At 43.8% G+C, this 14,778-nt stretch overlaps 2 protein-coding genes across 2 annotated transcripts; one reads left to right on the forward strand and one right to left on the reverse strand.

The window, feature by feature from the left end:
* Positions 1-114: 114 nt before the first annotated feature.
* TXNL4B (thioredoxin like 4B) lies at positions 115-7,084 on the forward strand. Its single transcript, XM_006183690.3, has 5 exons — positions 115-129; positions 244-409; positions 3,007-3,174; positions 4,558-4,709; positions 6,369-7,084. Exons 3-5 carry the CDS (start codon positions 3,043-3,045, stop codon positions 6,532-6,534), a joined length of 450 nt encoding a protein of 149 aa, XP_006183752.1. The 5' UTR covers positions 115-129; positions 244-409; positions 3,007-3,042; the 3' UTR covers positions 6,535-7,084.
* Positions 7,085-9,761: 2,677 nt separating this feature from the next.
* LOC102519239 (haptoglobin) lies at positions 9,762-14,179 on the reverse strand. The gene is made up of 5 exons (XM_006183711.3): positions 14,105-14,179; positions 12,828-12,910; positions 12,422-12,523; positions 11,602-11,676; positions 9,762-10,665 (listed from the first exon to the last, which is right to left on the reverse strand). Exons 1-5 carry the CDS (start codon positions 14,107-14,109, stop codon positions 9,887-9,889), a joined length of 1,044 nt encoding a protein of 347 aa, XP_006183773.3. The 5' UTR covers positions 14,110-14,179; the 3' UTR covers positions 9,762-9,886.
* Positions 14,180-14,778: the final 599 nt, after the last annotated feature.

Genomic DNA, 14,778 nt, shown 5'->3' on the forward strand with positions numbered 1-14,778 from the left:
ACCAATCACGCTTAGCCTAAGACTCAAGGCCCCGCCTCTATTCGAGAGGTGAGAGGAAGAAGGAAAGAGATCCGTCAGGTTTAATAAGGGCGGAAGTGACCCTAAGGCTTCCGGTCAGAGCCGGTGCAGGTGGGTGGTCACTAGAATAGCCTCTTCTGCTTATTGGACTGTTGAGCGGGGTCGACCGCGCGTTCATCACTGCGCCTGTGCATTTTCTTTTTCTGTTTCCGTCCCCTTAAATAGTCGGCCGACGGTTGCTAGGCAACAGTCCCTGGGTTACTTCGGATTAGGGTTGCCGAGGTGGTTCCAGCGGAAAAAACGACTTGCCCTAGTCTCGGCTTTTTGGAGAAAGCGTCGGAGATGCCCACAGCCCTGAAGTGGAAGAGAGGGAGGGATTTGAACAAATAAAGTAAGTGTCGTTTTCCCTGGCAGTTGTGGGCCAGGAGTAGCCCAATCACAGGCATCATTAAAAATATGTATGTCGGGTATTTGGGAAAAATAAAGACGCCCGCCCCAATGTAAGTCAGTCAGTCGTCTCTTCACACGACGAGATAACCTTTGGTGATGTTTGGGAATATTCATTTCTAGTTATTTTTCTGTGTGAATATGTACATATGCATATGCTTAGGTTTTGTACACTTTGTATACTCCCGTGTTATAACTTGTTTTCTTTATCATGAGAATTTTTCAAGTATCTGAATTGTACATCTCTAGCATAGTATATAGTGACAGTACATTGCAGGACTGTACTATCCTTTTGTCACCAATCCCCTACTGTTGGCTTTTGAGGCTCTTTCCAGTTTTTCACCACTGTAAACGTGACAAATATACCTCTTACATTACTCTTTGTGTACATGTCTAATTATTTACTAGGAATTCTCAGAAATTGAATCGTTAGTCAATGGGTATTTCAGGGTTCTTTCTAGAAAAATTTTGCTTCTCTGCATTGCAGCAGGGATTATGAACGCCTGCCCCTTCACTCACACCTTGCCATTATTGTTTAATCTTTGCCAATTTAATGACTTTTTAAAGTATATCTTTTCATTTGCTTTCCTTCACTTACTAGAAAAGCAGAACTTTCCAAATATGTTTGTCCAATAGTACTTGTTCTTTTGTGAATCCTCTGTTGATATCCTTTCCTGTAGGCGTTTTCTTAGGTGTAGTCGCAGTTTCCCTTCTCCTCTTTTCAACATTAATCCAGTCCCACTGTCTCACACCCTCACCTTCCCGCTCCCTCTTGTCAGCTTTGCTCTCCCCTCACTTTCTTCTCTTTATCAGTAACATGCAGAAGTTGCTGCAGAGTTCTAGTGGTGGGGCAGATCCGTCTTCTCTTTGACTTCTCCTTTCATCAGTAATTTGTTCTGACACCTATATTTGTTGAAGTCCCATCTGGCAGTCAGCTTCCTTATTTAAAGTATGACCTATTATTGGGACAATATCATTTACTATATGAATTTTTAGTGATTTATACCTTAAAAATGTGATTTGTCACTAAAAACGGGGGAGTTGGAAAGAGAGAGAAGAAAGGGAGATCCTCCCTTTTCATAGTGTTAGACAACTTTGGAACTGAATTCAAAATGTAAAGTATCTCAGTGGAGTCTCTCGTGGATGATCAAAAATAAAATTCCTTGATCAAAAAGTTCCTCAATTATAAAAATAGGGTTTATTGCAATAGAAGGAATGCTGGACTAGAAATTTGGCAGTGTGGATTCTAGTCCTTGTTCTTGTAGCTAGAAGTGTAACTATAAGCAAACTAGTTGGAGAATGAGGGGCTCCTTCTAGCTCAGTATTTTAGGATTTGTTTCGTGTGTGTGTGTGTGTGTGTGTGTGTGTGGTTTTGACACACTCTTAATTGATTTGTTTGCCGTGTGATTAGGTACACGTCGTAAGACATACACCAAGAAACTTTAAGTCAGGACTCGATAATGCAAGTGTCTGTCAATAGAAGACTTTAAAAAGTATGGTACATGCATGAAATAGGATGCCTGTGTGACAAAAAAAAGTGTTAAGTTTTCTATATAGAGATATGAGAAGATCTTCGTGTGTTAGGTAACGTGCAGTGTGCAGAAGAGTGGGTAAATTGTGTGTGCTGGACATCTGTCATTTGCCCCTCCAGATCCGCTCTTCCTCCTCCTCTAGACTGTTCTGGACCGCTCCTGGGACCAGGAGGCTTGCCTGCCTCCCCAGCTCCCCTGCCCTCTTCGGTCCAGTTGGAGTCAGCCAGTGGGAACATTAGGAGGGGACCAGAGAGAGGGAGGAGAGTGACTGCATCCCTGAACTGCAAGCCAACCTCCTATAGAGCAGCCCCCTCTGTCCAGCAATCTCAGCCACACAGTTCTGGTAACACGTGCCTCCCGTGGCTCCTTCCAGGCCTAGGGGTGAGAACAATGCCCACTGTTACTAGCCCCAGGGTACTGCACCACACCCTGCAGTTTCCCTACACCCTGCCTTAATGAAAGTCTTCAAATTGCCAAATTTGAGGACGTCTTCTCTTTCCTGCTGGAACACTGACTGATGGGATACACTCTTTTGGGTAAAACAGGGAGAAAACATAGGAACATATATTTGTTTTTTTGGTTTTTTGTGTGTGAATGCATAACAGAACTCTGGAAGATACATGAGGAAGTAATGAAAGTAGTTGCCTGGTAACCACTTGCAGAGCAGTGGGAACTAGGCCAGTTGAGGGGAGATGGAGAGAGACTTTTCACAGTGTACCTTTCTGTATTGTTTCTTTTAAACCCATGATCTTACTTGCCACCAGTTTGTGCATTTAGTGTTTCTTTTACTTTTTTGATACTGTGTTGTGTGAAATCATTTTTCCTCTGGAAAAAAGATACACATGATACCTACTCCAAAAATTTTTTAAAAATTTGTAAAATGACTATAACTCAATAAAAAAAAGTTTTAAAAAAATAAAATCAATGTTTATATAAGAAAAAAATGAAAAAAATTTTAATTAGGACTCAGGCGCTTAATCTGTCTTTAAACATTGCAACTTTATTTCAGGCTGACACTGAGGAGTGATATTTTGATTATTTCAAGATGAGCTTCCTATTACCCAAGCTGAGTAGCAAAAAAGAAGTAGACCAGGTGATAAAAACTACTGCAGAGAAGGTGTTGGTTCTCAGGTTTGGCAGAGATGAGGACCCCGTCTGCCTGCAGCTAGATGATATTGTAAGTGAATTTTTTGAGTAAATGGTTTTTATTAAAACTTTATACATTCTCACTTCAACATCTGCAAAGCACATGAAAGGGAATAGGCAGGGCTCGGATATGTAGTTCATTTGTTAGCACACTTTCACTCAGAGCTGGTGGTGTGCCTGCCCTGAGCAGAACCCACAAATCTCCAATTGTGTGGAACCTGTCCTGGATGTCCTTCCCCACTAGCACCGGTCAAACCTCAGTTTCACCAACAAGACAATGGAAGACCAGAAACATAATTTACTGACAAACAGCTGTGAACATTATTTTATCCAAGTGCTCACAACAGTGGGATAATTACAGTTACTATTCCCAAGAGGGGAGGTGAGTGCCAGGGAGGTCAGGTGACTTCCCACAGGCACAGAACCACTAAGTTGCAGAGCTGAAATTTGAACTTTGTTTTCTCTGCCTGCAAATATCCTTTTCTAGTGTGCTGCCTCCAGTGTGTGCCTGATGATAATCTCTGATTTCACAGAGCATCTTCATACTGAGGAGTAGGGAGGGGAGTATGGGACAGAGGGAGTTTATCCTTGTCTCTGTTTATTATGGAGAGAGACTTACCCAGGACTAAGACTTCACCCACCATTTCTGTTGCTGCCACCCACAGTGTGGGTCCAGTGTAAGACTCTCCATTACTGTGATTATAAATGAGTGTGTGATGTGTTAACCCTGGGGGCTTGGGGCGGGGGGGTCAGCACGTTATACCCTCTGCTGTAGCAAGGAGGAGGGAATATCAAAGAGATCAAGAATGTCGGCTCTGAAGCCAGGCTGTCTGAGTTCAAATCCCATCCTTACTGCTGACTAGCTGTGTGACCAGGGGCAGGTGACTTCCCTGTGCCTCGGTTTCCTGGTCTAGGAAATGGTGACTATAGTAATGCATACCTCACAGGAATGCTGTAAGGATTAAATGAGCTAACAAGTATAAAGCACTTAGAACATTTAGCACATAGTAAGTGCCATGTGTTTGCTATTTTTATTATAATTATCATTTATGAGGAGATTTCATAAATTTGGAGGAATTTAAGTGTAGTACGTATTCCTGAGTTGTTTCGGTTTTTATATAAATGAGCATGAATTTTATAAACCCATAAAATGTTTATTAAAACTTCTTACAATCAAAACTAGTAAAAAAATATATATTCACACAACTTACCTGAGGCCCTCTTATGACCCTGCCAACAGTGATTCAGACTCTGAATGGTAAGGTTACACTGTGTCTAATGTGAAACTCAGAACAGGCTAGGTTCTTGGCCCAGGAATTTGGCCCAGAACAAACACTGTTCTAGTAAAAAGGTTCACGGAAGAAACGTTAGCTGCTTCTCATGCTGTAACCTACATCTGTCTCTTTATTTGCAGCTTTCTAAGACCTCTTCTGACTTGAGTAAAATGGCTGCTATATATCTGGTAGATGTGGACCAAACTCCAGTTTATACACACTATTTTGATATCAGTTATATTCCATCTACTGTATTTTTCTTCAATGGGCAGCATATGAAAGTGGATTATGGGTAAGTTCGATTGACAAGTTATCCCAGTCTTAAAAGTTTCTTTTATCTAGGCAGTTTGAGTAACTATCTATTTGCATGTAATGGAGGCTGTGTGAGTCTTATATTGGTATTATTTCCTCAACTGATGCCCTCTCTAATTTTGTCTGTGAAACTCTGGTGCAAAATGAGAGCGTCTCCAGCATGAATGGCAAATTTTGATTTGCTACCCAAGTGTGACAGAGAAGTGTGGCCTGTGGAGCACCCCAGCGTCCTGCAGTGGGGAATATGGAGCCGCTTTTCAGAAGTCTCCCAGGGATTTTACTTAAAGCAAAACGCGTCATTGCTCTCAAACTTGTGCAACCTGTAGGCTGCACCTATGAAAGTATTCCTTCAGCAAATTGTCATGCTTTTCTCTTTGCCACGTTTCCTGTCTTCTGCCACTCAGAGAATTTTGAAGTCTTTCTTCAACAAAGTCTGTCAAGAATAAGTAACATGAGATCTTTAATGCCCTCCACTCTATCCAGTCAGCATCCCAGTACTGAATATTTGTTTTGAACGTCTCCGTAGTAATATTTCTTACTGCTATCGAGGGGTCCACTTGACTAGATCTGTGTCTGCTTTGTCATTATTTATTTGAAAGTGTTAAATACTATCTGTTTTAAGTGTTTTGAAGCTATTTATTCTCCTAGAATACAGTTGACACATGTATTAATTTGGTGAACCTTTTCAGAGGGTGATTTATGATACTACTTACCACCTTAAAACTATGTAAAATTTTTAACCCAGGAACAGCATTTCCAGGAATTTATCTGAAGGAAAATCATCATAAAAGTGGCCAAAACTGAATATATAGATGCTCATTCATCCCACCATTATTTAGAAAGCAAAATACTTAGAATATAGATGTTCACAAAATGATACTAGATATTAATTTAATGTATTAGAGATGCAATGTTTAATGATTTTGAAAGAAATTTGTTATATATTAGTTGAAAAAAGCTCATTACAAGGTAGCTTGTGTGATACGACTCGATTGTGAAAAGAGAAATGCACACACACACAGAGAATAGAAAAATTATATACCAAAATGTGGCCTCTGGCCTCACTGGTAATTTTTTTTCCTAAACAATTTCTACATTAAACATATTTGATATTTGAAATACTAAAAAAAAAAAAAAAAAGTCATACCCACCACTCAAAAGTATAAACGACTAGAACTGACTAGAACTTGGAGACGGTGACTAACGGACTTTGCACAGTATCTGACCAACAACACAAACCAAGCCCACACCAACACCCAGGAATTCTACTTCATGATGAGTTGAGAAGTGATTAAAATAGATTTTGGAGTGAAAGCTTTTCACGTGGTAGAGCTTACGTGCTCTCCCACTGGCCCTGGTTATAGTGATATCAGATGGGCTCTGTAATCACAAATGGAAAAACAGCATCGAGCTTTGTGTCTAAAGTCTCCCTGACAAGAAGAAAGGTAACAGTATAACTTTTTATTGCTTTTGTATTTTATTTTGCAATAATGGACAACTCTAAAAAAATAAAGATTTATAGCTGAAAAACGGAAGAATAAGAAGAAAATAACAGAGCTGCTCTTTATTTTATCCTGAAGATCTTATGAGTGATTATGAAGAGTTCTGAGCAAGGTTGTTTCTCTTCTATGCTATTTAGGTCTCCAGATCACACTAAGTTTGTGGGAAGTTTTAAAACCAAACAAGACTTCATAGATTTGATTGAAGTAATTTATCGAGGAGCAATGAGGGGAAAACTTATTGTCCAAAGTCCTATTGATCCCAAGAATATTCCCAAATATGACCTCCTCTATCAAGACATTTAGCACATTCACTACTGTCAAGTTGACGAGAAAGGCACATCATGAAGCGGTACCTGAATCCAGCTGTGCTGTTTTTCTGGAGTCCTTCAGAAACATGTTCAGCATCCTGGCGGGGAAGAGGTTTGACGTGTATGGAAAATACCGGCCCCCAAGCCGAAGACCAGACTGGCACTGTGACGATCTGGGACACCTACATGTCCACTACCCGCTGCAGACCTCAGGCAGTCACGTCAGCCCTGGGCAGTTTCCCCAGTGCAGTTATTTCAACTTCTCTTTATATTGTGCTTTTCTTTATTCTTTCAAATAATACAGAATCCTTCCAAACATTAGCTAGTACAGTTTGATTCAACTGTGTTTATTTGACACACAAGTAAAACGGAAAGTCAGTTCCCATAAGAGCAAAAATACTTATCTTCTACCCTCGATGTACACACGCACTCCCCCTGCATTAACCTCAACCCACGCGCTCCTCTACTCATATTTATCTCATGCCTACCTATCTCCAGTCCCTGTTATCCCGGTTTCTCCTGGAATAAACAATTCTCTGCTGATAGGAGGCGAGTTTGTTTTATTTTGGAGTCATTCTGATTCAAGATTTTACAGATATCCTGGTTTGCTCATTTTACTAGCTTTTATATTATTAAATTACCCACGAAGTGAGAACTTGAACCTTTACCATCCAGGACCCAATTTGAGCTAAACAAAGAGCTTAATAAGTAGGAACAGGTCTCTCCCAGAGCTCCGCCTCTTCCTGAGGCAGAAAACTGTACTTCAAAGGCTCAAGACTGGAAAGACATCTCAGAGTTGTTAGCAAGAATTATCATCTTTATAGGATTTGCCTGTTTTAATAACTCGGTGATGAATTCTTGCTCTCCCAGCGTCCCCTGGCACAACCTGCCACCACTTGGGCAAGTTACTGCTGCTCTCAAAAGCTCCTGGGGGGGCCAATGGTACTGACTTTCTAGAATAAGGGAATAGATGCAGAGCTGGAGGGTGGTGGGCCAAGCACCACGTGACCTACTTGGCAGCTCTTGACCTCCTTGCTGACAGAAGACCAGTTCTGTGCAAGGTAACACTATCACTGCAAGTCCATCCCCTTTTGCCAAATGCTTCCTTTCCAAGCCTTTCCCGTAGGGAGCGGTGACCACGCAACCTAATTCTGACAAACGTGGTGTAGAAAGAAGGCTGCTGGGCACCTCTGTGGCCTTTGTTGATAAAGGAGAGAGCCACTCCAGGAATAAGACAACAAAACCCTTTCACTGCATCTTCTCCTGGCCCCCATTTCCTGCTTCTGTGGAAATCATGATGCATGGCACTGCAGCAGCCATCTTAGGACCATGAGGTGGCCACCACTGGGATGAAAATGAACATGCAGAGAAGAATGATTTAAAAAGAGCCTGAGTCCCTGATGATGATACTAAGCCACAGAGCGGACTTTAAACCTGCCTCCCTCCAGACTTATATGAAAGAATAAAACGTCTTCATTGCTTGTCACTACTGGCTGAATTTTCTATCCCTCATAGCCTTAATCACACAGCGTTTGATGTGTAGGAAGTGTTCAGATAACAGCAAAAACTCAGAGCTTGCATGCATTAGGTTCTCAAATCTGTCCTCCTGAGGGCTTTCGGAATGTTTTTCTGAAGTCCTGGTTTATGATGTTGTTCCCATCTTAGTTGCTCTCCATTCCACAAATATTTATTAAGTGCATACTGTGTGCCCTGCCCTATGCCAGATGCCACATAAAAAGGACTCCTGGACAGGGGAGGGCATTTTCGGGAGAGGGCGCCGGGGAGGAAGGCCCAAGGGCTGGAGACCGCACAAGTGTTGAGAGAGCTGCGGACGCAGAGTGGAGTGTCACTGAAACCCAAGGGAGAAGCCGGGCAGCAGGAGGCGCTGCTGCAGAAGGCAGAGGAGATAAGTGAATCGAGATCATGTCTAAGGTTTTCTCTTACTATTTTCCTCCTGCGTGGTAAGCAGAAGCCACTTAATACAATCTGATTATTGTTCAAGAAAACTGAGGTGGTTTGTTTTCCAAGAAAACTTAGTGCTGAGGATACTACCAGAAGAAATAGGTATAACTGTATTCTGAGAGGCATTATTTTGTGTTCTGTTACTTCTCAGTTTCTGGCTATTACCCCTTTCACAAGTTGTAGAACATAGGTCTGAGTCCTTCATTGGCCTGCTAGCGCTAACCTGTTGAAAGTTGTTGATGGATCTGAAGAGTGCATCTGAGCATCACAGCGTTAGGCAGAGCCCTGGAGAGAGAACAGTGACACCATGTAGCATTTTAAGCCATGAGAGGAGAGGCCGTATTTTGGTGTGACAGGACGGCATATGGGGGGGGGGGGTGTCAGTGCACTGAGTAAGGGCTCATAGCCAGAAGGAGTTCAGTTAAAACTTTTCTTCTTCAGCTAAAAGAAGAGCTTCATGTTCTGCATCCTAGAACCTTTTTTCTGGGAAACCCTTAATAACAAAACTCTTATCTTTGTGAAATAGAAGACTCAGACAGCTTGCATTTGACTCCTTGTAAAGGGTAGGGTTTTTTTAAGTTGGAAAATCTGAGGAAGAGACTTCGAACTTTGCCCAGTCCCAGAATGTTGCTATTGGTGGAGACCTTAGAGATCGTCTGAGTTAAGCCCCCCATAGAGGAAACCAGGGACCTAATGGGCAGGGAGCTTAAGGAACCTGGCAAATTTATCAGCAAGCTATGATTTGGACCCAGCAAGTCCAGAGATCCTGCCCTTCCACCATCTGACTTTGTTTTCTGAAGCGCTGGTCTGTTAGAGCACAAACAGCCAAGTACTGTCTGTGTCAAAATACTTGCTTTCATCCCACTTTGAGCTTGCATCTTCCTCACCAGCCTGCACTCTATCCTGCTTCACTCTGAAGAAGCAAAAGGATGCAGTGAAAAGAGCTCAGGATTAGTATTTAGACACACCTGGGTTCAAGGTGCAGCTTCACTGTTTGATAGCTGTGTAACCTTAAGCAAACCACTTGACTTCTCTGAGTCTCTATTTCCTTGTCTGTAAAACAAGGATAACAATGACCTGTCTGAGGCCAGCCGTTCATTAGCACTCACTCAATGAGCATCAAGCCCCACGATCTGTATCACCTTAGGGGTTTCCGGATCACCTGGGGCGTCTTCTGCCGCACTCCCAGTAGACTCTAGACCATTTGGCTGCTGCTGTACCATAAATGAGAGAATTTTAAAAGGCTAAAAATAGCACAAATGAGTCAAAGACAGCTCTTTATTGATTGACCCAGCAGTGCAGGGCTGCAACCCATCAGCCACACACCACGTTTCGTCCCTTCCACTGCTGTCCAGTTTTCCCTTGTCCTTCCAGCCTGCCCTGCGTTAGTTGTGAGCTATGGTTGTCTGAACCCAGTCCAGAATGGAGGGCACCTTCACATACACACTGTACTCGGCCACAGCGCAGCTCTTGTCAAAGCTCAGGATCCCGGCCGCATACCAGGTGTCTTCAGCCTCATCGTGAACTGCAAAGGCGCTGCCGGCATCGCCGTAGCAGGTGTCTTCCTGATACTTGGACAGGCCAGCACAGAAGGTGTGCTGGTTCAGTATGGGCTGCACTCCTACAGGGCTAATTTTTGTCTTCTTTTCGGGCACTGTGCTGCCTTCATAGTGCTTTACACATTTGTCTTGCTCAGCCACGGGCAGCATGACGTATTTCAGATGCTCAGTAAAATTGAAGTTGGCATTTCGCCCCCAGCCAGACACGTAACCTATACGCCCTACTTGGGCATAATCTTTCGAAGGTAGGCAAATGGGCATTACTTTCTCATTAATGGGCACCTTCTCTCTGAGTTTGATGAGCCCGATGTCTATGTTGGAGTAGTTAGGGTGGAGAACCACCTTCTCGACCTCCACTTGCTGTTTTTTCCCCACATAGAGTCTTAAAGTTGGAGCAATGTCTTTTGCTTTTGTGTCATTTTTGTGACCCAGGAAGAGATTTTTAGCCGTGGTCAGCAGCCATTGCTCATTGATCAGCGTGGCCCCTGAGATGAGATTATGGTGGGAGACCATCTTGGCCTGCCATGGAAAGCTGCCTTTGGCATCCAGCAAGCCACCCATGATGCGCTGCACCTGCTTCACTGGATGTTTGGGCTTTCCACATACTGTCGAGGAGAGCAAGAAAATTAGGAGCAGAATGTGAGAGTCTCCCAATTTGGGAAAGAGGAATGTAAACTGACTCTTGCTGCTGTCTAAACTGTCATTGTTCATTTCTTCAGAAGTAGGATAGCTACATGCTTTGCCCTTACCATCTGTTTCTCTTGTTCCCAGTGTTTACAGTTTAAAAAGATTCTTTTTCTTCTTAATGTTTTCATCACTAAGAGTTCTATTTCCAGCTTTTCTGACTCACAAGAGAAACAAGTAACACAAATTTTCACACCCTAGCTATTGAACTGTATGTATATTTAAGCAATTTATCACAACAAAGAAATGTGCACAATTCCCTGAAATTTCTTGTGAGGGCAAGGGGCTGTAATTCATTCTCTCTGAATAAAGAGTGATTTGAAGCAGCGTTGGCTGGAACTCAGCTTTTATAGATAATGCAGCTAATACCAGGCAGGTTAGCAGTTCTGCATCCCGACTAGCAGAAGAGGAAAGGAGAGAGCAGCAGCCCCTCCCAGTAGCCAGCAGCAGAGCCCTGGCCCGTCTCCACCCTGCTGTGTCGTCCTCCCACAGATTAAGGTGTTGTGCCCTCCCTTAACTTGTTCTTCCTGGAGCTTGCTTCCCCCTTGTCCCAGGCTCTCTAGCTGGACTGTCTGTACATGGAGAGTCTCCTGACCCTCTGGGGGCACTGTAGACTGTGGGTTCAGTCAGTGCCCTGCAGGCCCAAAGGAACAAGACCCTTGGTGAACTTTGTGGTGAGTCACCACCTAAGCTGCCCAGCTGTCTGTAGTTCTCCCTGGTCCCTTGCGTCAGCTCTTGTGCCCAGAGGAAACCACACAGGGAGGATGTGCCTCTAGGTCATTTCGATCAAGATGCCTGCCCGCACTAAGCTCTCGACACCACCCTCAGTCGGCTTCCCAGGGCCCCTGGCTTCCTACCTGCTTCGCATTCAGGGAGTTTCTCCCCAACGTTTTTATTTGTCCACTGCTTCTTATTGTTTAAGACATACACTCCTGAAACAAAAGGAACAAAATGAGCCAAAAGGGAAATTGTATCTGGACCTAGCACGGGAAGAGGAGGTGTTTAAAGAGCAGAATCAGAGAAGCAGGAGGAGGAGGGTGCCGAGGAAGAGGAGGGAGGGAGGAGCTCTGTGCTGGAAGCCAAGTGCTAGGGCTGCCAGCGAAGCCCTGCAGGACAGGAGGCGTGGTCATGGTGACCAAGGCAACCGTGGTGAGGCAGTACAGGGTCGGAATCAGGGTTCAAATCGTGACTCTCCCTCTTACAGGCTACCTGAACTTGGTCAAGTCACTCAACCACTCTGTGCCTTAGTTTCATCAGCAGCAAAATGAGTGTAATAATAGTATCTCTTCAGAGGGGTGTTGTGAGGACCAAGTGAGCGAATAAGTGTGAAGCACCTGAAACAGTGCCAAGAACCCAGTGCTCACTAGGCAAGGGCTACCTGTCGTCATTAGCATCATGCCATTTGTTCCTTTACCTCGTCTCCTTTTGTCAATACAGGTCTCACCCTGAGATGCGTAGGCTACATGGCATCACCTCCCTTTAACAAAGGAGAAAACCTGTGGCTGAGAAGTTAATTTGCCCAAAAGGCCCCAGCTACCAGTGACAAAACCCTTATTAGAACTTAAATCTCCTGGCTCCGAAAAGAACACATGAACTTTCTAGTCAGTCACCCTGGCTCCATTCATCATGGAAATGGTGAGGCGAGGGAGGGCATGTAGTCATTTATCCAGGTCTTACCATCTCCTTCAGAGCGCAGTTTATAGTAGGTCTTACACCCATAGCGAATTAAGTGCTCCACGTAGCCATTTGCAATCTCAGGAGCCTTTGGGCAGTGGTCACCTGCAAATGGAAACAGGAAGAAGAGGTTCGAATTTGGAAACTTCCCCTAGAGACCTGAAAAGTCAGATAAGAAGAAGCTGCTTTGCACATCAACCTCCCTTCACCCCAAATGGAAGCCCAGGGGAGGGCGCTCTCCCCTTATTTCTGGCTGGCTCCCCAGTGTTCTTCATGGTACTGAAAGACCAGGTATGAGGACGAGAAGGAGCAATTGGATCTTCCCAAGGAGAAGGCGCAAATCTGATGGGGTCCAGATGGATGTAGTTGTGATAGGACTTATGGCTCCTGCCCAAACCCCAATACCCACCTGTGGCATCTGAGGTCTCATTGCCTTTTTCCACTGTGAAGAGCTGTCCGCAGAGCAGGAGGGCAACGACAGCTCCCAGGGAACTGCAGAGAAAACAGGAAGGATTGCACAGCTCGTCTCCCCGCTTCACTGCATGCATACGCATGCATGCACTCATGCATACACCCCTCGCATTAGGAAGCCAGAAAAGAAAAAATACATATATGGAAGTACTAGGACCAAGGAACCCCTCACCCACCCTTGTGCACACTTCAGCAGCTTCCCAGTTGCCCAGGTTCCAGCAGGCTCTGTGCTGCGGGGAATTCTACAGAAGCTTCAGAGAGCAACAGCCAAGGCAGGAAGGCACATCGGGATTGCTAGTTTCTGAACAGCATTGCAGAAACATTAAATTGTTAATAATATATGAGCTCTCCAGCGAAGAGAAACTCCCCTCGGGCACCCTGCAGGTGCTAGGCTGCAAGGACGCTACTCGTGAAATGCGGGTAACTCAAAGGTGGGAACGTGGGGATTTTTAACGCTATTCTCTCTCCTTTTTGAAATTTTCCATAATAAAAGGGTTTTTTTTTAATATATCCTTTAAAACACTTATATGGTTGTTCCTATTATGTTACGATAATTTGCCTTCAGGGAATGGTATATCCAACCCCAAAATACCAGAGAGTTACCTAGAAAATAACTGTCTCCCTGGAAGTTAGATTGTGGACACGGGCACCAACGCACAGGCCGCACTTACCAGTTAACATCTCGCTGAAAGATGCCAGCTGTTCAGAGATTGCTTGGTTATGTTACGTTTCTAGTCTTGTTATTTCAACATTCCAAAAAAAAAAGTTTATTTTGATAAAATCTGAGTGCCTTCATTGTGTCACTCAAATTTATCACTATTGGTCTTTCTTATTAAAAATGTTTTAAAGAAAAAATCTGCTCATAAACATATTTAAAATGTCAGGAACCCTCCCATGGGAGCTGCTAGCATCCCCTGCAAAAATAAAACTTTATAACCTCAAGGAAAAAAGATACTTCTTAGAGAATGTCATGTCTCATGGGAAAGAGCACAGCACCATTTGAAAGCATTGCCTTTTATGGACGCAGAAAAGCTGAGGATTCAACACCTTTATTCACTATAATTTAGTCCATCTGCCTTATTTCTTTGTTACTTTTTTTGCATCTCTCCTGTAGGCCTCTCTGGTACCTGGGCTTTCATGTAGGTAAAAGATACATGCAAAGAAGGATGAAATAATCCAGAGAAAAGAGGGGATGGGGCAGAGCTGTGGACTCACCTCATCTTCAGCTTGTCTGCCTCTGGAAGAGCAGTGCTGTGGGGGCGCCAGCTGGTGCTTTTATGCCTCCAATATCTCACTCCACCCCCTGCTCGATTTTGTAATTCTTGTGTCTACACACTTTGGCCTTGTTAAGATCACTTGCCTTTTCCAGTAACAAAGCCACAAACAACCCTGTTAAGAATCAAGGTCTTGCTTCACACTTGAGTTTCCCCTAGTGTTTCTCATGCTTGAGCCAAAGAAATCTGGCCACATCGTGACCCCGTGTAGCTGCCAGAAGATTTCCCGAAGTCAGCCACTCTGCAGGATTGGGGGAGGAGCCGTCAATCTTTGTCTCTTTGTTCTGGAGGGTTTTCCCTTCCAAAAAAATAAACCCTTTGGATTATTTCAAATCCCTCAGTGACACTCCTGCAACGTGGCTGAGATGGGGCTCTAAAGTAAGTATTTCCTTTTCACAATCATTTTCTCCACCCTCAGTTGCAATCTCCCTGTTGCTGCAAAGCACTGCAACCTGAAATTGGTAAAATACCTGATTGCTTTTATCAAGAAATCATACAAAGTGGTTAAAGCTACACTGTAAACACAAACCACACTCAGTGGCAGTGATTGGCATGGTTTTATAGTCCAGTAATCAGTCCAAATAGGCAGGTGAGAAAAATAGATATGCTTCACTC

The sequence above is a fragment of the Camelus ferus genome, chromosome 9, assembly GCF_009834535.1.
Source record: "Camelus ferus isolate YT-003-E chromosome 9, BCGSAC_Cfer_1.0, whole genome shotgun sequence".
Classification (NCBI taxonomy): domain Eukaryota; kingdom Metazoa; phylum Chordata; class Mammalia; order Artiodactyla; family Camelidae; genus Camelus; species Camelus ferus.

Excerpts from the sequence above, each read along its gene's own strand:
- LOC102519239 (XM_006183711.3), bottom strand. Across the intron at positions 12,524-12,827 it reads TGAGACCTCAGATGCCACAG|GTGACCACTGCCCAAAGGCT; the intron begins GTGGGTATTGGG and ends TTCCATTTGCAG. Across the intron at positions 11,677-12,421 it reads ACTGCGCTCTGAAGGAGATG|GAGTGTATGTCTTAAACAAT; the intron begins GTAAGACCTGGA and ends CTTTTGTTTCAG.
- TXNL4B (XM_006183690.3), top strand. The coding sequence starts at position 3,043 with ATGAGCTTCCTATTACCCAAGCTGAGTAGCAAAAAAGAAGTAGACCAG. Across the intron at positions 3,175-4,557 it reads GCCTGCAGCTAGATGATATT|CTTTCTAAGACCTCTTCTGA; the intron begins GTAAGTGAATTT and ends CTTTATTTGCAG. Across the intron at positions 4,710-6,368 it reads CATATGAAAGTGGATTATGG|GTCTCCAGATCACACTAAGT; the intron begins GTAAGTTCGATT and ends TATGCTATTTAG.